At 50.3% G+C, this 26,404-nt stretch overlaps 7 protein-coding genes across 7 annotated transcripts; 3 read left to right on the top strand and 4 right to left on the bottom strand.

The window, feature by feature from the left end:
• Positions 1-4,959: 4,959 nt before the first annotated feature.
• Positions 4,960-6,881, top strand: MRS44_013323 (uncharacterized protein; the record flags this gene model as incomplete). The annotated part of the gene is made up of 5 exons (XM_046282448.2): positions 4,960-5,436; positions 5,488-5,612; positions 5,663-5,725; positions 5,838-5,921; positions 5,981-6,881. 5 exons carry the CDS (start codon positions 4,960-4,962, stop codon positions 6,879-6,881), a joined length of 1,650 nt encoding a protein of 549 aa, XP_046127009.2.
• A 115-nt stretch (positions 6,882-6,996) lies between these two features.
• On the bottom strand, positions 6,997-7,613 carry MRS44_013324 (uncharacterized protein; the record flags this gene model as incomplete). The annotated part of the gene is made up of 2 exons (XM_065616800.1): positions 6,997-7,498; positions 7,567-7,613. The coding sequence occupies 2 exons, from the start codon at positions 7,611-7,613 to the stop codon at positions 6,997-6,999; spliced, it is 549 nt and encodes a 182-aa protein (XP_065472872.1).
• A 954-nt stretch (positions 7,614-8,567) lies between these two features.
• MRS44_013325 (uncharacterized protein) lies at positions 8,568-9,528 on the bottom strand (the record flags this gene model as incomplete). Its single annotated transcript, XM_065616801.1, has 2 exons — positions 8,568-9,114; positions 9,182-9,528. The coding sequence occupies 2 exons, from the start codon at positions 9,526-9,528 to the stop codon at positions 8,568-8,570; spliced, it is 894 nt and encodes a 297-aa protein (XP_065472873.1).
• A 1,733-nt stretch (positions 9,529-11,261) lies between these two features.
• Positions 11,262-12,077, top strand: MRS44_013326 (uncharacterized protein; the record flags this gene model as incomplete). The annotated part of the gene is made up of 2 exons (XM_065616802.1): positions 11,262-11,667; positions 11,791-12,077. The coding sequence occupies 2 exons, from the start codon at positions 11,262-11,264 to the stop codon at positions 12,075-12,077; spliced, it is 693 nt and encodes a 230-aa protein (XP_065472874.1).
• Positions 12,078-12,262: 185 nt separating this feature from the next.
• Positions 12,263-12,787, bottom strand: MRS44_013327 (uncharacterized protein; the record flags this gene model as incomplete). Its single annotated transcript, XM_065616803.1, has 1 exon — positions 12,263-12,787. One exon carries the CDS (start codon positions 12,785-12,787, stop codon positions 12,263-12,265), a length of 525 nt encoding a protein of 174 aa, XP_065472875.1.
• A 7,894-nt stretch (positions 12,788-20,681) lies between these two features.
• Positions 20,682-22,571, top strand: MRS44_013328 (uncharacterized protein; the record flags this gene model as incomplete). The annotated part of the gene is made up of 4 exons (XM_065616804.1): positions 20,682-21,181; positions 21,390-21,515; positions 21,568-21,651; positions 21,707-22,571. The coding sequence occupies 4 exons, from the start codon at positions 20,682-20,684 to the stop codon at positions 22,569-22,571; spliced, it is 1,575 nt and encodes a 524-aa protein (XP_065472876.1).
• Positions 22,572-23,746: 1,175 nt separating this feature from the next.
• MRS44_013329 (uncharacterized protein) lies at positions 23,747-26,340 on the bottom strand (the record flags this gene model as incomplete). Its single annotated transcript, XM_065616805.1, has 2 exons — positions 23,747-24,834; positions 24,897-26,340. The coding sequence occupies 2 exons, from the start codon at positions 26,338-26,340 to the stop codon at positions 23,747-23,749; spliced, it is 2,532 nt and encodes an 843-aa protein (XP_065472877.1).
• Positions 26,341-26,404: the final 64 nt, after the last annotated feature.

Genomic DNA, 26,404 nt, shown 5'->3' on the forward strand with positions numbered 1-26,404 from the left:
GTGCCTCGTACAGATTGGCTTCAGAGCCATATAGTTCGGCTTGTCGTGCGAGTTGGCTTAGGTGCTGAGGCGTGCGCTCGCCGAGCTCAAAAGTGCTCCTCGTGGCTGGCGACGAAGCCGTCACGAGGGCGTCCGGGTACGGTGTTAAGGGAATTGGTGTGCCGCGGGCGACTTCCTTAACACTAGGTGCCAAGGAAGTGTTGTGCAGGAGGGAAGTGCATTGTTGGTGGGTAGATCGGAATCGTTGTGGTGCAGGGTACCTTGGATGACCATGTTGACTGGGCTCACGGCTTCGGTATAAAAAAGGGCAAAAGAGGGATAACTCAGCTCAGCATATGGACCATCCACGACCCTGTGGTTACAGCGAGGCAGCCATCAGTGTGTCCCTTGATACAGTTGTCCCGGACCGCAGTATTGACAGTGCCACTAAGAATGATTCCGTAGGTGTCCAACATAATACCTATTAGCAGTTATCGGGAGCTAGGGTTTATCGATATAGTGTGACTATGACAGAACTTAGCGCCGTTGATGCCAAAATCGATAAAATCGTTAATGTAGCTATTGCTGATCTTATTGTGTTGTGTCTGCGCCTGGGGTTTGGATATGGAGCGCGGCGTCGTATATGATAACGTACTGATCTGAGATCTGGACACTGGTCATGTTGTGTATAAAAATGCCGATGAACCTGAGCTTTGTCGACGACGGCGTGATGTTATTATGGACTCGGCAATTGATCGAGCCAGCCATGAAAACCTCGTACCGTCCGCCATCAGTGAGCCTGTTCCCAATCATCCTACGGCTCGGAGCACCGCCTGCGGCTCTGTTCGTACCAAGAAGTCGCTAAGTTGGAACTCGGTGATAGACACGCTCTCTAATCGCTTTCCCACTGAGAGCCTTCCGGTGCTGGCCAGAAACAGCGCCATGTGAAATTCAGGCCCTATTATGTAGACACCAGGGCTAGTTAGGATCAATTAGTACTTTATAACAGCGGAGTAGGAAGACGAGAATAGTGTCAAGCTCGACAAATGCAATCCCGTCTTGCTCACATGTTAGATGCTTGGCGTAGGTGTCGCCGTCAACCCGGATCTGACCCCCCGAGAAGCAGCGTCGATCGCGTCCTGAATGAACTAGTAGAGTCAAACGTGTATGGTGAGGCAATCCTTGTTGTTATGGTGTTTCTTGCTCTCTTCATGGCCTCCGGAATTGCGTTTCATGTCCTTACCGAGGTGTGGCCAACGCGACTCATTCATCCTATTGCACACCTTACACTTATCTTTGTCCCAAAGATGACAGCAACGCCAATATTTTCATTCGAATAAGATATTGCCCCAAGTATATAGAGGTTAGTAACTTACACCTTGTGATGCCGAGGAAGTTGACAGACCTTAGAGGCCGGCGGCATGGCCAGGGCTTGTGCAGGTGTAGCAGTCAAGGTCAACGAAAAGGATCTCGGCAACTATCCAGCTGGACTTCACGATGTCTAAGGTTTCAAAGGGCCTATTCACTGTACCATCATATCTAGCTCCAGGAGCATATACTCCTTGTTTCGCGAGGGGAGATGTCCAGAGATTATTATCCGCATCCTAGCCACCAGCAGATCGGAGGCCGGCTTTAGTCACTCATTTAGCTAGAAGAACCGAGAAATTTGCTATGGCTCTTATCCATCTATCTAGATGATACAGAATGTTCGTGCACCTACAGCGCCAACCGCTCGCCTCTTCCGCTGTCCTTTTCTAGCGCCGCTCAACAGTCTCGGTGAACAGAATATCCACAAACGAAGAGGCAAGATTCGCTGAACTCTTACGCGTCCCAATGTCGCTGAACATCTGTGAGCTCACCTGAACGTTGGTTCCAAAGTGGCCCATCGACCGGAACTCAATCCCTGCTGCTAATGATGACTTCGAGTTGGTCGGTCCGATCGCAAACTGCTCTGGGCCTCCAGATCCTGGGTTGTGCCCTTTTCTCAGCTTTCCTTCTTCAATGTCGACCGTGATTTCTTCAAACACCATGATACCTCCATATGACGGCCGGGCCTGGAGTGAATCTTCTCGAACTTGGTACGTTCTCGAACTATCTGCCGAATTTATCGACCGCGTTCGTTTGGCATTGCCAGACGGGCCGGTGGTACGGAGGTCGATTTCAAAAGTTTTGTCCTGGAGCTATTAGCGCCAAGGCCGCTCATCCCTGTCGGTACCTGAGGTACTTTGATATAAATCTCTGCAGTTATTCACTCCCTGAAGCTATAGGGCGATTATTGAAGCCCAGGGGAAAATCTGGTGAAGCCTAGCGGACCGCATTCTTGGAAGATAGGGGCTCCAAAAGCAAAGAAAGAGGGTCATAAGTACCGATGTAACTGGGCTTAGAAAACCTCCTCTGATTGGCTGATGCATTTATGTGGCTTGGCGGCCAGGACAAGACTTTTGAAATCGTCCTCCGTAACGCTCACCTGAATCCTGCCTGTGGCGCTCTTCACCCTGCAACCTTCCGGTATGTTTAAGCGGCTTAAACGAAGCGCCACCGCCCAGACATGGCGGCAATGGGATGGATGAGAACGGTGCTCCTCCGAAAACACCCAGACACATCGTTCAGTCACGGAAATAAAAGCACGTTATTTTTGCATATCAATACTTATGGTCCTCGCTTTTGCACCAGCTTAGCTGGGCTGGAGCTTAACTGTTTGGAACTTTATGATCGATGCTAGGCTGAGTAGACGAACATAGCTAGACGACGTATCAGGACTACAGAGCTAATCTCAGTGCCATTCGGGAAGACAGAGAGCGGAGGCGCTATACCAAATGTAGTTTTGGATGGACCTGTCCATGTCCTAGAAGGACGGGTACGGAGTACTATTGATCGCCCCAATGCGACCTGGCGAAGCACGGGCCGCCTGCTTCCGCGTCCCCGCCGGCCCCTGTCGCGGTCCGTTCTCACGAGTTGGAATCGAAACCGTTGTATGGACGCCTTGATAGAAGGCCAATGCAGACGCCAAAGCCATCAGAGCTTCACACTACATTTAAGCCAGCCGGTAGCTTTGACACGGGCAGAACGGTCTGGAAGCGTTTGCTACGAGGCAATGACGACAGTATCAGGCGATTAGCCCACCCTCGTCTAGACGCCGGCCGGTCTTGGGCCTTGGCGTGTTGACATTCCGCTGAGAAAATACCCGGCGGGGAGGATGAGACGAAAAGGTAGTGGCCTTATTTGGCACATCAAGATCTGCTGACTACTAAATGTCTAACTTAAAGCCGTCCCGACAAGGTTGTTGTCGCCTTCGGTCCGGATACCCGACGATGCCTCACAAGCGCTAAACACGCCTCAGATACCCCGACACGACTCCCAACAGATCAGAAGACGTTTGCTAATCACATTCACAAGCCACACCTCATGGAAGCCATTGTCTGTGCCTGCTTGAAGGGCATCGACGACACGCAAAAGAAGCCCGTGCTCCAACGGGTCCAGAGCGAAGTGGCTCCGACAGTGCAATCGTGTGGTGATAGGCCCCTCGGGTGAACAGTGGCATGGGTGCTTGTTGTGGTCCACGACAAACAATCAACAAAAGTGTACTGATAGAGAAAGAGTCCAGTATTGACGATATCTCGTCTGTCAGCAGGGGTGGGGTTTACTGAAATGCAACACAACGCCGACGTGATCAAAGAGATCCCAACACTTTTTTTCTGCTCTCCTCCCTGTAGGCCTCGACAGAAGGGATAAATGAGATGGGTCCATCGCATCGTCCCGCAGGTCTGGACAGTAGACAAAAAATTCTCGCCCAGATGAACCGGGGCCTGCCTATTCGAAGACAGGACATCGCTAGCCCAATAGACAGTAGACATTCGAAACAGGACTTCGAAACAGGACTTGATTGTGATAGCTCAAGACAAGACATGAAACGGTCACGCCGCATAAAGAACAAGGGAGAAAGGAACTTTTTACTCTCGCGTGTCAAGGGCGGCTCCTATGCCTCGACGAGATTCTTGACGCCCTTGTCGATGGCAATCATGCAGCGCCAGGGAGGAAAATCAGGTCACAGCTTCGTCATGGCGGCGCCAATACTGGCCCTGAGCGCATTGTCGACTTGGTGGCGCGATGTACCGAGCGCCAGTTGAGGGCTGCAAAAAGAAAAAATCTCGACGCGCCGAACACTCGCCGCGGCTTTTCAGAGCTTGGCACAACCTTTCTCCTTCCGAAGCCCAGGGCCACCGTGCACATTGGTTGTCGCCCTTTACCACTAGTACAGTGGGATGCAAAGAATATGGAACTTGTATCTTGTACCGGCCTAGGTTATCTAGGCCTAACCGGGCAGTTAATTTATTTATACTGCTCTTTTGATTGGAGCGGCCCATATTGGCAGGGGATAATTCCGCTAAATTAGCGAGCCAGTACAAGATACAAGTTTCATACTCTTTGCATCCCACTGTAGGAAAGGCTCTAGCCCCAGTGATCGGACTCCCGACCAGTTGCCAAGTACCGGAATATGGTCGGGGCTATCCAGTCCGCATCCCGCCCCAGTGTTATGCCTCTAACAGCTAGCGCCTACCGCAGGAGGCTTCAGGGAGCGTGCTGTTATTACTTTGTAACCGGTCGACTCTTTCCTGGGGTGGAAGACAGTGGGAAACCAAGGTATCGTCACTAAAAAGTGCTCTGATTGGACCGACTACCCTGTCGTGACCGCCGCGGAGGCAGCTGAGGAGATAGGCCGCGCCATTTCTATCTTCTCTCTTGGTGCCTTTTGCTTCTCGTGCTAGGCTTTTTTGCTCTCTCTGCTGGAACCAGGGGGTGGCTTACATTCCATCAATTAACAATACATAATACGCTGTCACCTGCCCTTCTCCCCTACAGAGGTTGCGGAGGCTATACATCCCTTTGCAACCACATTCGTTACTTCCCTACCTCCCCGCCGGCCCTCCCATCAATCCGTACAGCTCTGATTCCCACATTTCTCTAAGTAAACATCGAATAATGGCGGAGTCGGGTTCCAAGGACACCGCAAAAGCCGAGCCGCGGCTTGATGCCCTCGGCATCTTCTGGATGGTCTTCACCTTCGCCTGGACCTTCATGCTCGCTGGCGGGATGTACTTTCTATGGCGTCGTCGCAATATGCCCTTGTTAAGGATTCGAGGCCTGCCGCTGTCCTTTACTGCCATCATCCTCCTCCACCTCTACTGGGGTGCTGTCCAAACCGCTTACGTCTGGTTCCCTCTAGTCACACCCCAGGTCGAATACTGGGTCATGAGCACCTATCTACCCTTCGGCATTGCTCTGTTTCACGCTTCTAACAGCCGATTCCTCCATATAGCCAAGACCCAGAAAGAGCTCTTCGCCGCAAGCTCACACGAGAAGCCCCGCCGAGCCAAGTCCGGCCTGAAGGGTCGCATCCAAACCTTCAATTACACCAAGAAGATCCTTATCCTTGTCGGTCTGGGCATGGCCTTCCAGGTACGACTTCATGCTGCATCACTGGACTAGATGCATGGCTAACTTACACAGCTTTTTCTTACAATCTTTATGTTTCTTATCTCGCGAAAGTTCCACCCTTCCTTTGGCATCCCCGGCACTGAAGTCACCGGCACTGAGGACTACCAAAAGTCTCAGATGGGCCGCGGCTGGGAATGGTACGCCTAATATCTCCCCGAGAGCCATCCAAATACTGACCCGTACCCAGGTGGCCGTCCGTCTTCTGGCAGTTCTTCTGGGCATGGATCATTGCCCCCTACATTCTATGGAAGTCTCGTGATATCAACGATACCCAGGGATGGAGGACTCAAACCGTAGCTTGCTGCATTTCCAGGCCAGTCTCCCTTGAGGCTATGCTCGACTCCAAGCTGACCTAGACATAGTCTTCATGCTACCCCTATGTGGCTGATTGCTTTGTATGTTCCTGGTATGGCTCCCGTCAACCACGTCTGGGTTCCTCCCCAATGGTAGGCACATTTTATGATACTTCCGTCAGGCATTGAACTCTGACTAACCGTTTGCTAAGGATTGCCCTCTCAATCATATTGCTTGAGATATTTACCGTCTTCTTTCCTTGCTATGAGGTTATCCAGCACCAGACCCTGCGACAGGAGACCCTTGACTCTATCGCCCAATGGCAGCTCAATAAGAGAGTTGTCGATAGGGGCGCCAGGTCAATGGTCACTGGATCAACCACGGTTGCCGGCTCCGCCTTGACTTCCTGGTCCAAGGACAGCAAGAGCAGTGGCTCCGGCGAGAGTATTCTTACTATGGAGGCCCTGGAGTACGTCCTTAAGCGAGACCCAGAGCCACTACAGCAATTTTCCGCCCTCCGAGATTTCTCTGGTGAGAACATCGCCTTCTTAAGAGCCGTCGCCGAGTGGAAGTCCTCGCTGCCCGCTGGCGTCCGCGACCCCGAGAAGATCAAGGACGCCTGTGTCCAAGAGCTCGTCCGCGAACGATTCAACAGCGCCCTCCGCATCTACACCAACTTCGCCAGCTCCCGCGACGCCGAGTTCCAGATCAATCTGTCCTCGCAAGACCTCCGAAAGTTGGAAGTTGTCTTCGAGAGCTCGGCCCGTATCCTTTACGGCGAGGAGCGCCAGATCGACCCTGCCACGCCCTTCGACTCGTTCCAGATGACCTTGACAAAGACCAAGTGGTCTGCGGCGTCGGCTCACGGCTCTGAGACGGGCATCATGCAGACTGAGTCGATCAACAACTGCTCGGGGTCCATCAGCGACAAGGCTCTCTACTGGGGGGATATCCCCGAGGGCTTCAACGCCACCATCTTTGACGATGCTGAAGGAAGCATCAAATACCTCGTCCTGACCAACACGTGGCCCAAGTTTGTTAAGGACCGGCGATGCTCGACCAACTCTAACGATACCCTCGAGGCTGGAAACGGTATTCCCGCGGCTCGTTGATTGAAGGCATTGAAGCAAAGTACGCGTGTTTTACGGTGAATTTTCTAGGCGATATTTCACAACTTGGGAGGGTTTTTAATGCTTCTATTCTATTAATGAAAACGCGACTGGACCATCAGTCTTCGTCTGTTACTCTTTTGTTAACTGCCTCATCTCGTGTCGTGGTACTACACTTTTGGCTGTCAAATCCACCGCTGCTTGGCTTCAATCCATCGTTCAACTTGGCACGCCGGCGGGTGGTGGCAGCGAGGTTGCCGAGGCAGACAACGATGCCTTGTGTCGCCGAATCAGGGTGGCTCAGCGCGGCTTGCAGACCTCTGAGAGCCCCTGTCGCTTCTGCGTCGAAGACCTCGGCGGACCCTAGGCGATCGGAGCCGTCTAGAACTGACCGGTCGCCCTGCCGGATGGTGAACTCATAGCTGGCGGTTCCGTCTTTCGACAGGGAACCGTCTGGGTATACAGTCAAGGTATGTTGTGGCACCGTACTTAGCCATTGATGGGAAGCCGTTGCTGATTCCTCTTTCGATGCTGTTTGTAGCGGTGTTGCTTGGTCGCTGTCGAAGCGTTGTTGGATGAGCAGTGGTCGTACGCGCGCGGTGAGGAGTTCATCTGCTCGTCTAAGTCGTTGGATCAGGAGATCACGGGTGGTTGAGCCAGTCGTACGAATTGCTCATCCAGTATTGACCTGGATCGCCTGCGGGATCCGGCCAAGGTCGATGCCCAGTGTCGCATATTAGGTACCACTAGGTTCGTGCGACCGGATATGAAACGCGGACCGTACTTTGGGGTCGTGTATCCGTTTTCACATCCAGCTTATCGCATTAAGGATTCTAATCCTAACGATATGAGCTTAAATAGCTGTGCCTAAACACATGGCTGTTCAATTTTCCTTTGTTCTTCAGATAATTCTCATAAATTGACTGGTGCCATCAAAGATCCCTGTGGAGCCAATTGTCTGACAATTAGTCTACCGAGGACGGCGCCTTGATGTAGCAGGTGAAGAGGGTCAGTGCTGCAACGTCCAGGGTTCATATTTGCTGACAGCCAGGCTACCATTGCTTTTTTTACGTCTCTCAGCTGTCTAGCAATACTTCCAACCCTGACTCAAGGAGACGGTTGCCTCGGGCACCGGAGAGATCATCAAGCAATTGAACGGCGACTGCATACGGCATTATGAGGCGCCTTGGGAAGACGCCACATGGAAAGTTGACATCCTTCATGCTCCATTCCAGGTCAAAGCGACCCCTTGTCCGATCTAATACCCAATCTGCCCTTTCCTATCCAGCCACGTTGCCAAATTGGCACCTCCTCCGTTTTCACCCTGCCCCTGTCATGTCCGTGCTATGATGTATGCAAGCATTCTCTTAAATGGCTGCCATCCCGAACCACTCCCGTGGCTAACATGCGGCAAACATGTACAAAACCTGTTCCCCTATGAATTGAATTACCCCTGCCATGGCTCATCTACATGTTGGGTCCTCGCTTTGGCCCCCTGCAGAGTGGCGCATCATCTTGATGCCTCTTCACGCCCTCAGCTTCCCGGATGATTTCGCTCTTGACAAGATTGGGGATTCAAGCTGTCCGACCCCTTGATCGATTTCCATTCACGACGTTGGTATACAATGTTTCCCTGTGCGTGAGATCCAAAGCGCTGTGCCTCCTTTAGCGGGGAAAGAGAAATTCTCTTCAATCTTCCCCAAGGGCTCTTTCGTGCATGCTCCGCACTTCCACTTGCCATGTCTGGAGGACGAGGATAGACTGACTTGAGTGGCTAGTGCGGCGGCTTTGCCCCTCCGAAGCAGCACCCTGCTGCTCCGTCGTCGTTTTTACAGCCCCTCGTGAGTTTGGCTTAGAGAAGTCAGCCAACTCGAATACTTGGCTATGCTGTGGTTCAATCGTGACAGGCTCCTCGATCAACCTGAACGGCCGTGACCCAGTGCCTAGAGGGGTGCTCCGGCTTGACTTGTTTCCACTGTACCCCGGCCTCCCACTCGGGTAGCCGTTGGTGCTAGTCTTGCCCTGTCGCCGAAGGTCATCCATACGGATCTGGCCGGATTCCACGCTGTCGAGAAAGGGCTTGAAGCTGGGAATGCAAACGATGAGTATGGAGAGACACTGGACTAGCTGTAAAGCAATAGTGGCTTTCCAGATCGAGAAAGTGAAATCGGTGGCACCAAAAGCCTTGTTGGAGTAATAGATTTGAACCGCAATTGCGGGTGTAACACTTTTCCGTCTTTGTTAGTGTTTTCTGTTGCACGAAATCTAGATAGAACTATCTCAATTGCGGGATTAAAACGTACAGGATACGGCTGCCAAAAACACCCATCACCAAAGCCTTCTTGGACCATGATGTTTGGATTTTCAGAACGCTTTCGCACATGATGGCAACAATAGCAATGTCCGAGGCAATATTTGTGATGGAATAGTAAGTCCAGAAAGCAGTTCGGTCGATGCAGTCTGTGTCGTCAGCGTACCTCCACGGCGTAGGTAGTCGGCACTGGAAGAGGTTGACAACGAGCGCAGTGAATCCCCACCCGCCGACGACAGCCTCACAGCCAAAAATGATCCATTTCTGGCCTTTCCGGCTCATAATCCGGAGACCGACGATGCCTGATAGCTTGCAACAGAAAAGGGAGGTGATGAACATGATGTTGGCCGCGTATTGGCTCTACAGTCGCAATACTCGATCAGTGCTCCTGGCCATGACTCTGCGGGTTGCGGTCAACGCATCTACCTTGAAGAATGTGTCGATTTCGCGGGAGTTCAACGTGTTGAAATGCCGCCCTAGTCCATTTTCACATCCTACGAACACAGCGATGGACTGACCGATTGCAAGGACCTGCGGGTACGGGCGTGAGCACACAGCAGTTGGATGTTTTGCTAGGTGAATCGCGCTGACAGGACTCTCTACTCACACTTGCGACAATGGTGAGGATATCATCGGCCCTCAGGGTTTTGATCATGCGGATCTTGGTTCCCGTGCGGACAGATCATGCGAGAAGAGCGATGACAAGGAACATCAAGGTTAAGACCTGGACTAGCGGAGACTTGTTGGTGTCGGTGATGACCTTTTGCGTAGGATTCATATCGGGCGAAGCAGCGGTTGTCACGGTTACAATGGTGGGAGTAACGGAAGAATCGAGCGAAAAGGAGAGGGGAACCACAACGATTAAGGAAAAGCACGACGGTTGGGGAGAACAAATAGAAACGATAGCTGCCCGCAGGAAAGGTGAGGAAGAAAGTCAAGCGCCTCAACACCCGAGATTGGGGAACGTTGATTGTGTGAAAAATCCCAGAGCCGCTTCTTGGGAGCGGCGCGGGAAGAGGGCAGGGCGGCATTGTTGACCTAGATAGCAGTTGAGATTGCCAGAATCGCCTTCACTTACTTGGCTTGGCACAGTTTGTCGATAGTGTCTGGACTGAGCCTTGTGGGCGCAAACGAGACTTGGCTGGATTCAATCACTTGCTCCTCCCCGGGCCTAAAACACTAACAGGGGCACGGTCCGCCGTCGACGGGCCACCAATGACGGAACACGGTCGGCACCCGGCCGAGGTCTGGAACAGCCTCCTAGAAAGGACGTAGCTAAGTGGTTCCATGATGCACCGTGGTGAATTGAAAAACCTGCCCGTGACTTTCTGGTCTTTCAATTACTCAGGACCAGTTCATAAGTGTGTAATGTTGACGGGTGTCCAAGCTTCCAGTTCGAATCAAGGTATCTTGACATAGAAAGTGTGCGGAGGAGATACTTCGCCACCAATCTGCAAGCTTGGCCGAAAACAGGCAAGCTTCACCAAGACTGAGTTCAGGCACAGTGAGAAGAGCCCACATTTCAAGGGGTTCATAGCCTTGTGACATGTGCATTGACACTCCATTCGATCAGGATGTGAGATATGAGGTATGATATCACCAAATTGCCCCGTGCGTGCCTTCGCGGCTGTCGATCAATCGGTCCGCGGAGAACTATCCGGGAGGGCCCGCACACCATGTAACCTTCATGATTGGTCCTAAACCCCCGGCCCTCAAGTTTGGCTCAGGAACTCACTCACCTTAGTTCAAGGTTAGATGTCAGAGAACACAGTTCCCGTTGGTTATACTCCGTTCAAAAGGCACAACCACCGTCCTGCCGTGTGCTTGGACGCAGGAGAAACTGCATGGCGGTAATTCCCGTCAGGCGTGGCACAGCATCCTCTCAATCCATTTGTAGAACTAGCACCGTGAGAAAAAATGGTAGAAACTTTTGAGGCTTGAGAGGTAATCAGTCGATCTTTCGGAGTCTCGGCATGCATTGACTTTGGCCCTGTCTGAACTCAAATGAACCCATCTTCGTATGCGATTCTGCGCATCAACAAGCTCCTGTCTCAACCCACAAGATCAGCATCATGCCTTTCAAGTTGCTCGAGGTGGACACCGCCACTGACTTTGAAGAAGTCATCGAGTGCCAATGGGCCGCATATGAGAATCCCTTTCAAAGTTTCTCCCGCCTCTTCTGTCCAGTTCATGGCGACGGCCCTACTGCCCGAGCAGAGTCACTTAAGGAATGTACAGCTCGCCAGCTAGACTGGTACAATTCGGATCCAACGAGCTACTGGGGGAAGGTCATTGATGACAACGGCAAGATTGTTGGCGCTTGTCTATGGAAGATCTGTCCAACCAACCCTTTCGAAAAGCACGATGGCTATTCTGAAGCCTATTGGTACCCGGAAGGAGAGACGCGGGAATATGTTAGCAAGTGTTTGGAGCAGTTCGACGCACCAAAACGCAAGATCGGGGCAAGACCGCAACTTTGTAAGTCAAGGCCCAAATATTCCTTTCGATCCTCTTTGTCATCAAACTTCAATTGGTCGCTACTTAGTAATTTGGAAAGTTTGCTGATGGTGCAAGACCTTAATATCATCTATACACACCTAGCCTTCCAGCGTCAGGGCGTGGCAGACTTGATAATGGACTGGGGTAAGCAGAAAGCTGACGAGATGGGCGTTGAGATGTGGCTGGATGCCACCGAGTATGGTGTACCTGTCTACAAGAAGCACGGATTCACTATTGTCAACATTAACCGACTGCAACCGACAAAGACGGCCCCTGGCGAGGCGTGGAGGAAGATTGACGAGGAGTTGCAACCCATGATCTTCTGGCAGATGTGGAGACCCGCTGGTGGCAGCTACGACGAGGGTAAAAGTGTAAAGCCGTGGGAGTGAGCCGCATTCGCAGATGACATACCAGGCTATATCGCTCAAGCTATCTCTATTCCATTCGCGGCTTTCAATAACTATGAATTCTCCCCACCGTAATAAACATTAACCCCGAGAGAATAATATATACCGAATAGATGCGCCTTTCCCGCCTTGCTATAGAAAACCAAGTTTGGGTCATAACCCGAGCCCTAGTCGTCGCGGTGCATCACAACGCCTAGCATGGCCACAAAGTCGGTCTCGTTCGCAAAATTCTCTGTAGTGTAGACGTATTTGCTCAAAGGGTGTTCTGTCCCATTTTTCACCTTCCAGTCGATACTTGGGTTCCCAAAGGTGAATATTCTTAGCCTTTCCTTAATGATTCGTCTCTGAGGGGAGCCTTTCGGAATCTTTGTTACCAGCGTCTGTAGCGCTAGGCGCAAGACCAGGCAAGCCTGAGAGTGCGCCATCATGACGATTTTACCGGGGACCTTTCCAGCGGCGGGCCATAGAGCACCCCCTAAGCTCTTGCTCGAGGGCCTTCTGGGCAGCCTCGCAACTCTGTGTGCTTTCGATAAGAGTATTTGGCTCAGCGGCCCTGCGTTCGCCGCAACACTCGATAAAGTTCCAGAGGATTCCGTCGCTTCTGTTGTATACTCCTGTGACTTCTCTGTTGAAGGTGTCACGGACCTTGTCGCACGACCGTTGAAACCAACAGAACTCGTTTGCAATGCCATTGATGAAGAACCATTTCCCATTTGATGAAGACGGCGGCCCTCCGTGAAGCGCTGAAATATACGTTGGTGATGGAGGGTTGGCATTTACATCAAAGTCGCTGCGTAGACTGGCGTTTAGTTAAACGTCGTCGAGCCTGTTTAGCATTTTGCCTCTGCCCATCTTCAGAATGACAACAATAATCAAAGCTACTCTCTGTGCTTGGCAAACCACAGCGTTTCTGTTCTCCGGTAGCTGTAAGGCGAGTCCATTGTATGGATTGTCCATGCCTGGGCACTCAGCATCTGGGGTTTTGGTCGCACCGTCAGTGTTCGGAAATCTACCCAAGACGCTCCCAGGTTTGACGAGGTCGTATAACCACTGGCCCAATTCGGGCAGATGGTCCAATATGAAGTTTAGGGAGGGCTTGTTGACGCCGTTGGTAAAGATAGCCCTCCAAATGAGCTGAGGCTTTGTGTCATGGCTTCAATACCACGCAGTAACCCACCCGTCGTCCTTACCCACCTACCGTACAGCAAAAATAAAAATTCCCTATACAAAATGTTCACTTTCACTTGCACGGTGCTTGGCCAAAATTGAAGCTACTGCCATTGAATAATGTCTATTTTATTAAGACTTTTATTGCGTTTGATATTCCTACCTTGTTTTTTTGATCGCATAAGCGGTATGGTCGCATGACACATGTAAATTGTCTCAAAATGCCTCCCTCATCACCCAACCTCCCCAAAGCTTCGTCGAATTTCTATCTACGCTAGCCTTCCCTAATCGCATCGAAAATGCCTCAGACGTCTTATACAGAGAATGATATTATTGAAGCCATATTGGATGTCACAGATAATGGCCTCTCGCAGAACCAGGCCGCCCAGAAGCATGGCATACCTCCGACCACTTTCTCTGATTGATTAAGAGGCCTACCATCAAAGTCCGAGGTCAACTAGCCTGCCCAGCAACTATCCAAGTCTCAGGAAGCTGCGAGATTCAATTCTTTTACCCTAATGGCCGTCAAGTACTTTGATATCCGGGAGAGCGAGTATGGCTGGATCAAGCCTGAGAACACTGTTAATGTTGATGAGGGCGGTATTATGGCTGGATTTGGTGAGTATTTATCATTTTTGTCGTAAAACTCACTAATTCATTCCCAATCTTGGCCTAGATTCCTTGGTTATCGGAAGTAGCGATCCCAAGAGGAAGGCCTTCCTCAAAGGCTCTCAGTCACGCGCTTAGACTAGCTTTATCGAAGCCGTGACTGCAGATGGCCGCCTTCTAAAACCAGGAATTATTTTCAAAGGAAAAGATCTTCAGAAACAGTGCTTTATCAATAAGTTCAAGAAGATAGCTGACTGGTATTATGTCACTGAGAAGGGCTGGACAGTAATATCGCTGTCGAGTGGCTCAAGGAGGCCTATCTGCCTCAAACACAGCCAGAAGACGAGTCTGATGCCAGGCTTATCATATTAGGTAGCCATGGAAGCAACGTGTCTATGGATATCTAGCTAGCTTAAATCATGAACGTCGCCGGTTCAAAATCCATGATGAGTGGATGGCTACGTGTTTTTTGAACAACGTATATTGTTATTACCTGCTGTCTCATTGCTCCCATGGCCTACAGCCGCTCGATAACGGCGTTTTTAATGCCTCCCTGTCTGCATATCGTAAAGAACTCTAAAATTTGTCAAGTCTAACTGATTCTGCACCGGTGGCTAAGGTCAAGTTCATCAAGGCTTATGCCAAAGCTAGGGAAGTGGGTATGACTAAGAAAAACATCCTTTCAGGCTGGGGGGTAACTGGAAATTGGCCAATTTCACGACGGAAAGCACTCATGCATCCGGAGATTCAATCAGACAAGAAAGAAACTACGCCTGCATCAGAGGGTCTCAGAGACGGGCAACTCGACTCTGATAATATGGCAAAGACCAGCCGTCATATCAGAGATCTAGGAAAGAACAAGACCCCTTCAAATAAAAGACGGTATTCTGTGATACCAAATGGGTTTAGGGCCCAGGAGTCAAAGATAGCTTCCCGCAGCGCAAGAATCACCAGTCTGGAGGAGGAAGTCGGCCGGCTGTGTAGAGGCAAGAAGAGGAAAGCCATACCCAATCCCAACAAGAAGTTCATGACAATAGCCGAGGCTCCAGTGGCTAATGAAACTATTTCCGAGCTAAACCAAGCAGTTGAAGAGGCAGAGGCTGTTGAAGCTGTGATCGAGGTGGGAGGGATGGAGGATGATGAAAGTTCAAATTCGGAGGCGAAAGAGTTACCTATCATACACACCCGCGCAGGCCGTGAAGTTAAAAGACAAGAAAATATTAAAATCCACTCGATTCTCATCTGAAATATAGAAACAATTTATTTTTACTATTTTTGGTGAATTTTCCCCATGAGGTTAAAAATTGCATTTTGTATGGGGAGAAAATTTTTGGCTGTACGGCAGGTGGGTACTGCATGGTAGATGGACGGATCCTCATTGCCGCAAGAAAGCCAACCACGATGCTATCATAAATATTTCCATATAGCTTGTGGTCCAGGAAGGAAACCAAAAATACCAAGCACTTATCGTCAAACTTCCTCAAACTCTTGCACTGATCTGAGGTGAGGCTCTCGCCCTGGCTCTGGGCTAGTTCGGCCGCCACGGCAATGGCCTCGACCATGGCAATGGGTTGCCCGTCGGTACAGTAACATAACAAAAACCTATGGCCACCCCAGCCCAAATACAATACCCTCGTTGTGGCCGTACTGCTTTGCTTGCACATTTCTCAATAAAAAGGACTAACTTCTCGAAAAGCTCAGGTTTACCATCGCCCAGAGGCCTAGTTAAGAACAGTTAAGAGGAAGCCGTCGGTCGCAACCTCGGTCACAATTGTAATTAGCAGTGTGAGGCAGCACTTGATCCGACGAACCATGAGATCCAGGATTCAATTCTGCCCCTCTGATAAACATTGATCATAAAAATACCTGACATTTTGTAAGCAAACAAGCCGGGTATACTTTGATCATCGCGGTTGTTTCCTCTTGCCCCATCTCATCGCCTCATCCTAGTACTATGCGTGCATATTAACCCTCTTGGACTATCCCAAACCATCTAGAACAACCCTCCATCTACTCCATTTCAACTGTCCAATTGCGCGGTCTGCATGCATGCTTCGAACTTGGCTGTCCAATAGGGCTGGCTCTTCATCCTCGGAATATCTCCAAGATTTATGACTTGGTACCCATGCCAGGGTCTCCGATCCCCTGGTCAAAACTATCCCCTCCCTATACTAGTGAGAAACCGGTGTATGCAGCTCCAGTCTGCACGAGCGAGCGCACAGATACCAGGCCTGACCCGTCTCTTGCCAGTGTGGATGATCGAGATGCCATTCCAACGCCGTCATTCCTCTGGCACCATCCCTCTGGGCAAATGGCGAGTCAGACTTTGACAGGCGATGGCCCTCAGAAAGGACGCTAGGTCGAGCAACCTGGGTTCTAAGGCCAAGCCACGGTTTTCTAAACTTGCTGTGAGTCTGGTGTTTAAAAGTGCTTGTGACTCAGCCACGGCCTCTTCTTGCCCAAGCGCTTTGATATCCTTTAACCTCACCCTTCCTGCCACTCTTTGAGTCCTGGTATGTATGAGCAGCTAAATGAGCTCTCTTGCCGGTTGCTCCCACCCCTAGCTTCGTAACTATGTTCTAGAGCACGCGTCGTTTCGGTTGCAACGACTCATAAGAACCAGTATATAATCTTTCACCTCCGATGATTCCGAGCTTCCATTACACCATTATCCATCAACTCAAATCCACCATCACTCGTACAGAATCATAGCCACCGATCTATTTAACACACTTCAATAGTTAAAGCCGTTCTTTAGCTACTCTTTCCAATGCTTTGGCCATTGATTGAACCTCTTGCAAGAGATATACCTTTCGATCCCTCTCTATCTGATAGATGACATGGCTCTAGGTGTTCTGGGTCCCATGGAAGACGACTCACCTTTTGGGACAGCAAATATTTTCCAACCTCTCCCATGGGAGCAATGGGGGCCGTGGGACCAGTCAACCCCGCTCGATACATCAGGAGATGGGAGCAGCACGGCAAACGGCCCCATACACGCAGACTAGTCCTCTACTCGAAGGGTTTACCTATGGCTATGGTACCGGGTCGACAGACGGTTGGAATTATATCAGTCCCATGACCGACTCTACCAATTGGCGGAATACCCTTGTTCCTACTACGGAGTACGCGTATCCAGCTTCATTTTCTAGGCATATCGTTGCCAAGGAATTGCCTCCTCCACAGGGCTACTGGTACCCGCCCTCAACAGCAAAGAATCCGAGTCCGGAGCGGAATTGTGACTCTAGCGATCTTTCGACCCGCAAATCCGCTAGACGAACCTGGTTAGGTAACGGAAACCTTAATCCACGGCCAAAGAAGAACACGAGACAATCAACTATTAGCCGCAAGAGAAGTGCTAGCACAACGGCGATCCGTTAGCCCAACAGTATAACGACTAGGCCAAAAGGATACAAGAACAGAACCGAATCGCATCCACCAAGTGCCGGATCAAGAAGAGGGAAACCATATCGAGACTTGAGTCTGGCAAGCAGGACCTAGAGCGCATCTAAGGCGATCTTTCCACTTGCGTGGCCGACTTAACCCTCGAGGTGTATGAGCTCAAGATGCAAATTCTACAGCAGTGGGGGTGCAACTGCCCTCTCATGCAGAACTACCTCGCCCATGAGTCCCAGCGATATGTGCAGACGTTAGTGGAAAAGTTGGCGTGAGCGGCCTTGTTTTCGCAGGCGTAGCCCCTTTTGCGGGGGGAGCAGAATTAATGCGGGATTCAAACAGGGCAAGGAAAGATGTCAAGGCGCCATCGCGGAGGTCTCTCCGGTTATTTTAGGGATGCGGGGATGAGGGATGTCAAAAGCAATGTGAAACCAACAGGTGGCAGCAGGACTGAGACCTACAGGATACTAATTTGATTTCCTTCCCTATTTACCTGCCGCTGGGTCAATGTTCCGGGGTGAGGGCAGGGTTGCAAACAAATAAATCAAATCCAAATCTATTCAAATCAAATCAAATATATCCAAATTAAATCAAATCAAATCGAGCTAAAATTTATCCAAATCAAATCAAATCGGGACATCCGATTTATTTGGATATTTGAATTCATTTGGATATCATATTGTCCAATCAGCGCTCGTGCCAGGCGGGCTGGTAGCCCCACTTTTGCGCCGAGATCCTGCCTATTTTGGTAACTGGGCCCCTACCTCCCAATTTAACTGCCATAGTTTTTGGCTTTGATGCCACCCATTGCAAGGTGAAGACTCCAGGAAATGGTCAAATATCCACGTCTGTCACGAGTGGCGATTGATCTCTTTTCAATTCATTGCGACGTCTTCCGAGCCAAAGCGAATATTCAGTCTCGCAGGGCAGATGGTTAGAGCTCAGAGACCGACTCCAGGCGGACATAGAAGTAGATCAATGCATCTCAGCGTGGGAGAAAAGTGGGGCTATCCAAATAATCAAATCGATCCAAATCGATCCAAATCAAATCAAATCAAATCAAATCGATCATTTTTGTATCCAAATCAAATCAAATTGAAGGCTCGATTTGATTTGATTTATTTGTTTGCAACCCTGGGTGAGGGACCTACCCTTATAGGTGGCTAAGGTTTTACAGGCGGTTGATCAAGTTAATCCCTCGCAGGGATGGCGCGTATGATGTATCAACATGTGGTAGGCGCCGGTCCGGTTAGGGCGTGACGAACGGCGACGTGGGACTGTCTCACAAAGGCGTCCGAGACCGCCCCTCGGCATCCCCGTGGCGCCTATGAGACGGACTTTTTCATAGTATAGGCTAGGGGTAGCGGCGGAGAAGTTCTCAATATGTGTGTGTATAAGCTGAGCGAACTGAATCGTCTGACGAAAGGATAGACGCAATGGGATTAATTCGGTGATAAAGGCGTATATTTCTCTTCGTCTACATCTCACTCACTTTCGAAATCGAACTCCGGATGAGGACCAAACCAGAGAGTCTCGGTGAAGTAGGAAATGCATGCAAGTTTAATCACCACGTTCACATATGACACGTCGCTTGTCGCAAAGACACAGAGCCTACTTTTGCGCGTTGACCCTGAATTTCGTGCTGACGCAGAGCAAAGGGAAGATACATGTTGCGCTTGCCCCTGCAGCGGCCTTGTTGCCCCCGTCGCTTAGCCCCTCAATGCAACATGTTTTTGGACTTGCAAAGGGCCAACGTCTGTCACATCTGGTCCTTTCAAAGCCCTGCAAAACTTCGTCCTTCACCCTCTATGCATTATCCAATGTGGACAATAAAACCCACTCACAACATTGGCGGGCCGGTTCCTACCCGCGGCCACAGCTCTGGAAGTGAGGACGGCCCTTGGTCAGGACGAGGCTACGGATCTTTCCCACCAACATATAGCCACATTGACAAAGCGGAGCCATCAGAACCCCTCCTGCTTAACGTTGCCCAAAGTAGCGGGACGCATTGTCAGGGTGGGCCAGTGTTAAGACCGGGCTTCGTGGGTGAAGACGTGATGGGTCCGTGCCCGAAGCCCCAACTGAAAATCGGCCCCCCTTCATTCTGGGCTAGAATGAGAGTTAGCGTCTGAGCTACCGTCTTCGACGAGCATCTCCTGCGGGGGCTTTGGCAATCATCCGTCCTAGGGGTACTCCATAAGGCTAAAGACACCGGCAAAGAAAAAGGAAGAGGTTACACAAAAAAAGATCGTTTGGCGTGCTTTCCATATCATGTGTGTTTGTCTAGTGGAAGTAGCGTCGAGGCCTTTCCAATAGCACCATGCATGGAGAATGACGGTGAAACTTATCTTTCTTTAAACAGGCTCCTGTTCTAAGATAGCTTATGTGACAACTGAGAGTGACTCTGTACCCTTCTCCTGTCAGCCAAAGTTGCCCCTTTGAGCCATCCGGATATGCCATAGCTCTGATCTTCCGCCACCAAACAGCATTGGGGAGTCTCAATAGTAATGAAAGAGGAGGGGACCCGCTTGCAGCCCTTATCTTCGTTCGCCTTGAAAAATGCCGTTAGTGACCGCATGTTTGTGTCCAAGTGTGCCATATGTGGAGCTCGCGAGCTGCCTCTCAATCCGCGAGGCCGGGGATTCTATCAGCAGCGTTCCTCAGGTTTATTCTGTCGTCATTTGTGAGGCCGGGATCCTTGTTCGTCTGAAACATTTTTGGAGGGGCCAACCCCTCCATCCATAAACAGAGCCCGCGTTAAGTCTTCTGGGAAACCATGGGTGTCGATAGCTATCTGCTCTCAGCATTACATCATCAAGTGCCACGGCCGGTCAAGGGTTAGCCTTTCACCGCAGATGTCAATCCGAGCCCCTCCGCCACTGGAAGGGCAATATCACGGGCGGGACAGGGGCTAGGGATAAGACCCCGACTGAGCGTCTGGGGAAGTTAGGGCCCGCTGCCGGCAAACATGCTAACGCGCTTAAGCTTCTGTGACCAATGGATGATAAATCGGGGGACCGGATCTCTCCGGGACAGCCCTACTTCGAAAAAATTCGGGGTCAATGTCATCGGGAGAGCCTCGAGCGACGAGGCCCCCAGTGATCGGGCTCCTGACAGGAATAATGCATTTGCAGATGCCGGGATCAGGGGTTGTCGCCCACGAGGCTCTCCTCATAGATGGTGGCTAAATCCTTTGCTCATCCGTGGCGTGATGGTGGTGTTGAGGCTTCTCAGAAAGCCTCTAGGACTTCATCACCAACAATACATATTCATATCGTAACCCCTGGTTCCGCTTCTAGGATTCCCTGTTGCAGAGACCTTATTCCCCTATAGCTTCCATCTATCTACATATCCCCTTTCCTGAGAAACCTTGTCTATTCGGCTCCCACTTTCCCATTTCCTTCGCTCCCAAACATGGCGGTGACGGGCTCGACGGAGTCTGAGGCCCAGCCTCAGGTCAACCTTGATGGCCTTGGAATTTTCTGGATAGCATTTGCCCTCTCCTGGACCTTTATCGTTGCGGGCGGCATGATATTTCTATGGCGTCGCCGTGACATGCCTATCCTTAGGATACGAGGTCTACCGCTATCGTTCCTTGCTATCACCTTGCTCCATCTCTATTGGGGCACTGCCCAGGCCGGTTATTTTCTTCTGACTTCACCCCAGGTTGAGTACTGGATAATGAGCATCTACCTCCCCTGTGGTATCGCTCTGTTCCACATCTCTAATTCCCGATTTCTCGTTATTGCTGAAGCCCAGAAGGAACTCCTCACTTCAGATGCTGCCTCGATTCGGAGCAAGGGTGGGAACACGAGTTCCCTCATTTCCCACTTCCACCCTCTCGACTATACTAGAAGGATTCTACTACTTGTGGGCGCAGGCATGGGTTTTCAGGTGACACAACTTGCAGCATGGTGTTCTCCTTACAATCACTAATTCAGCAAGGTTTTGCTTACGCTCTTTATGTACCTCATATCGCGAAAGTTTCATCCCTCTTTCGGCATTTTTGGCACTGAGATTTCTAGAACTGAGGACGTTCAGAAGTCGCAGATAAGGAGAGGCTGGGAATGGTCATGCCGACGATTTCCTCTTACTAGCCTGAGCTCTAACGCATTTTTCTAGGTGGCCGTCTATCTTTTGGCAATTCTTCTGGACATGGGTTGTCGCTCCCTATACTCTCTGGCGCGCACGTGGAATCAATGATACACAAGGGTGGAGGACCCAAACTATTGCTTGCTGCCTATCGAGGTTAGCACCCCTTGACATTACTTGGCCCGATTAGACGCTAACTACTACGTAGTCTTCATGCTACCCCTATGTGGCTTATTGCTCTATATCTCCCTGCTATGTCGTCGATTAATCACATCTGGGCTCCGCCTCAATGGTATGTTATCCCGATATTCGCTTTTTGCCGGAATATCGAGCTCATTCGATTTAAGGATTGCCATCTCTATCATGATGCTCGAGATCTTCACTATTTTCCTACCCTGCTGGGAGGTTATTAGATACCAGACTTTACGCCAAGAGCATCTTAGCTCGATCGTTCAACGGCAACTGAAAGAGGCAAGCTCATCACTAAGCGCATGGCCTAAGGATGGCCCTACCAAGAGCAACCCCAACGAGATTATCCTCACTATGGAAGCTCTCGAGTGCGTTCTCTGGCGAAATCCGGGGCCACTCCAGCAGTTCTCTGCCCTCCGGGATCTCTCTGGAGAGAATATTGCCTTCCTAGGAGCCGTCGCTGACTGGAAGTCTTCGTTTCCTCCGGCGCTTCGTAACTCGGATGAGTTCAAAGTTATCAAGGTCCAAAAACTTATCCGCGAACGATTTAACAGCGCTGTCCAAATCTACTCCGACTTTATTAGCTCCCGCTATGCCAAGTTTCAAATCCACCTTTCCTCACAAGATCTCAACAGGCTCGAGCTTATTTTCGAGCCGTCCGCCCGCACTCCCTATCAGCACGGTGTTGATCCCGCTACACCCGCTGACTCCTTCGCCATGATCACCGAGCCCAAGACGTCTTCCGCATCACCTCACGGTTCTCAGACCGGTATCGTGACCAGGTCGATCAACGAGACAGACAGAATGGAAGACAAGACCGTCTGCTGGGATGGCATCCCCGACGGCTTTGATGCCAGCATTTTTGATAACGCTGAAGCAAGCATCAAGTACTTTGTCTGGACCAACACTTGGCCAAAGTTTGTTAAGCAACGACGGTTCTTGATCAACTCGAACGATAACATTGAGACAGGAAATGCCGTTGCGCTACCCGTTGAGCATGGTTATGAGTTTAGGGAGCCTTGATGATTTAGGTCGCCTAGGACGGATTTTTGACACTTCCCTGTACTGATGTAGATGAGTGGATTAATCAGAGCCTGTTTCTTACTGTAACGAACGTACTTGATAAACGAGTGAGCAGGGCTGCCGTCAGATCAGATTAACAATCAGATATATCAATCAAATCAATCAATTCAAATCAGATATGGAATTTGATCAGATCAATCAATTCAGATACAAGCGTCTATACATCTGATATATCTGATATCCCTTGCACAGAGAGCGGTTACCCTAGAACTACCGAATCATCTATATGCTCCGACTCCGGAGAGTAAGGCTCTCTCCGAAAAGCAACGGTGTTACAGGGGTCAGCCGAGCTGATTGGTACTGGAGCCCTGCTTGCCGGGTCCTGGCCGGAGGCAAATCTGAAGGAAGATTCCCCCTTTTTTTTTCTACTCTCGCTCTATCGCGGTATAGCCTTAGCCAGATGAACATGCACCACCCTTGGATCGTCAGAAACATATCTTGGCTATTTGATTTTGAAGCTATCCAGACCTTCTGCTAATTATAGTCCAAAATATCCGAGACCGCTTTAAAAAGTCAGCCTTGCTGGCAGCGCGTCGTCATCGCCACCACCCGCATTTCCTCGTCTCGGATCCCGGCCTAAAAGCATCGCCAAGCAGTATGATACAGCTTTGGCTTTAGCGCCGACTACCGATTCTTCCGTTACCTACCTTTACAAGATTACTTGGGGCCAACGACGTTTCGTTATTGCAAGCCTCTTAGATAGGAGGAAGAGCAGGGGCCGGCGAAGCTGGATCGGAAACCATGGCTGGTTCCTAGCAGAATTGAGGAGAGACAATACATCTAGCGGGGATATCTGGTGTTGCCGGCTCTGTGATGATAAGGTCAGCGTTCTACATAAGTAAAGTAAGTAAATTTTTCAGGCTTACTTACTTACTTACTAACGATATCCATACTTACTTGCCACTCCGAACTACTTACTTACTTTACTTACTTACTTGCAAGTAAAGTGGATCCATATACAATAGCCAATCATCTTTGATAAAGTGAAAAGGTTGCAGGTTATGTTAAAAGGTCTAAGTTACACATGTGTCGGAGAGGAGCACAGCTCCTTACATAGTATCCACATCCCAGCCATCAGCACATCGGACCATCTTAGTCATACGGTCTCAACAATCTTACAGCATCGTGTCCTGATGCCCCCTTGGTTTTGCCCAGGAAATCGCACCAGTGCGAGCCCAGTTTCTGAGGCATTGCAATGCCTCCACAGTTACCCAGTGCAGGGCGTTCCTTTGTGAAGATATGGTGAGCTTTGCGGCACTGAAAACACGTTCATTCTCGCTGGACATGGCTGAGATAGAAAGTAAGTCCATCGCCATATTGAATAACCGTGGGAACTGAGTCTTGCGGCCAAGCCACCATTGGAGCAATTGCTCTTCTTTGAAGTCTTCCTCTGGAACCATTTGTAGGTATAGGTTGATCTCATCCGGAGCTTCTTTCCTGGCCTTCTTGGGGAAATTTGCAGTGCGCAACAATAACTTTGATCCATGAAATGCCGGAGGGGAGTCTGGAGACACTGGTGCCTGATTACCTTGAGCATAGTGCCTATCAAAGTAATCTCTGAAGTCCCGAAGGATCGAGTCTACTTGGTTCGGTAGCCTAAGCTGCAGGAACCCAATGCCGTATCCTGGGTGTAATATCATAGCTGCCCAGTAAACAACGCTCCGCTCCATCAAATTCCGGTATTTGTCGAGCTTTGACATTGCATACTTGATCGAGTGTTGTATGAAATGTAGCCCATCGTCGGACAACTCGAAGGGCTCAGGATCTGGGTCGTTGTCTTCGAATTGTACCGAGATCTCTGCTTGGTATAGTGGAGAACTCGGTTCTCCGCTGGTAGTCGATTCCATGGTTGAATATCTGCCCCGGGTAGATACGCCAGTGTCCCGTTGCAGCCCTCCCTGTTGCTCTCTCTCTCTGCCATCAGTAGGCGCAGCAACTATGATACAATCAAGTACTGGCTCTTCGAGAGTGATCCTCGGCGCCCGATACGGCGCAGGGATAAGGTTGGAAGAATACCGCTGTCGCATTTCAGATAGATGGTCCTTCAAGAGATACATGGTGGGAAGTACCTCTGCAAATCTAGGAGTGCGACCCTCAAAGTGCTTGGTATACGTGAGGTAAGGCTGTAGGATTTCGATGATCTCGGCGAGTACTACCCAGTCTTCGCAGCTGAGAACGTCCTCGGCGGAGACCCTTTTTCTTCCTTGGGGTCAAGAAGACTAAGCTTGCAAAAGACATCGATAATGCCCCGAAGTCTGAGCGCACGATGGACCATCAAATAGACAGAATTCCATCGCGTATCATTATCTGCCTTGACCATCAAGCCTTTGAGAGTGTCGTCGACAAACCATACTCCCAATTCGGCCATGATTGATTGGTCGATCTTGCCACTCGTGATGGATAGGAAAAGCTCCCTACGCTGAGGGTTTCTTCTGATCCAGTGGACCAGATTATGGAGTTTTCCAATAGGGCCTCTTTTTCTCCATTCACGGAGTAATTCGCGTTCTTTCTTCTGGTCTTTCTCCGCAATGTGACTGTCGAATATGTCACTAGAATCGCCCTCTAAGAAGGCCTTTGCCGATAGGTTGAGGATATGGCCAACACAGCGGATTCGCCGCTCGTCTTCCAAGCTTTCAAGCTCAGTAGGACTTGCCCGGGGATGGAACATCTTAAGCAAAGCCCGGACACAAGTATCGCATGGGTCAGCGTTATCTGCTGTGAAGAACCCGATCTTCTTTTCCAAGCCGTATTTCTGGATGACCTTAGCCATCAAGATGGCCTGATTTTCGCCACCGTGACTGCCAGAGAGCTTCTCTAAGCTGATAAGGCGGACTTGTGGTGTCCCGGCTATGTCAACATAGTATGCTATCACCGAAAGGATAGCAATACCATTAGGCGAAGTCCACATGTCAAAGGAGGTATGAACCTTGGATAAGGCTTTATTCATCTCATCCTTTAACATCCTCCTGTGTTCTTCGAATTCTTGTAAGATCCACCTTCTTACGGTGTTTCCCGACGTCGGCAGAACTTCGATAACAAACTCGTCATCTAGGAAGGCAAGAAGCTGTCGAAATAGCTTGTGTTCAACGCCGTGAAGGGGGATATTGGCATCCGTAATCCAGCCGAGAAGAAGTCGCTTGAAGATGTCTGCTCTACTCTCAACGATCAGCGGCCTTCTTTTGGCGGCCCGCTTTTGCATATCAAGGACCGATACAGAGGATGACGGAGCCGGAGATGTTCTATTCGACGATTCGGGCTCTGAATCAGGACCGTTGTCGTGTGCAGTAGATGCCTTATATATATGATGGTCGTTGTTCAAGTGGTAGATCGGGGAGGTAGTTGCCTTAGCCTCCAATATCTTAACCTGGTTCCGTGCGTCACATAGACCACAAACCCAGTATCGGCCGCCTGCTGTACCGTCGTCGCTAAGCCTGATGACGTATTTGCCGTACCGAAGGATCCACGAAAGGCTTCTCCTTCGCTTTTTGTGTATCCAGTCCTCTAGGACATATCGGAGACCGTCGATGTATAGCGAAGGGAGTGAAGAAGGTTGAGCGACGTCGAGATGCTCAGGCCGAACGGTCGCCAGTTGGCTTGCTACGCTTCTCGTGCGCCGAAGGTTCGAAAGGGCACTATTGCCAGCCACGGACTGGGTCGTCTCGAAGGAGGAGGAAGAGGATGTTCCCGCAATGGATTCTTTGTCAGGCATCTCGAAAATAGAGCGAAATACGGTATCCAGGTTCGGGGGTATCAGCTGCGTCACTGCACGGTCG

Source organism: Fusarium solani (assembly GCF_023522795.1).
Source record: "Fusarium solani strain SB1 chromosome Unknown bctg00000009, whole genome shotgun sequence".
NCBI classification, from domain to species: domain Eukaryota; kingdom Fungi; phylum Ascomycota; class Sordariomycetes; order Hypocreales; family Nectriaceae; genus Fusarium; species Fusarium solani.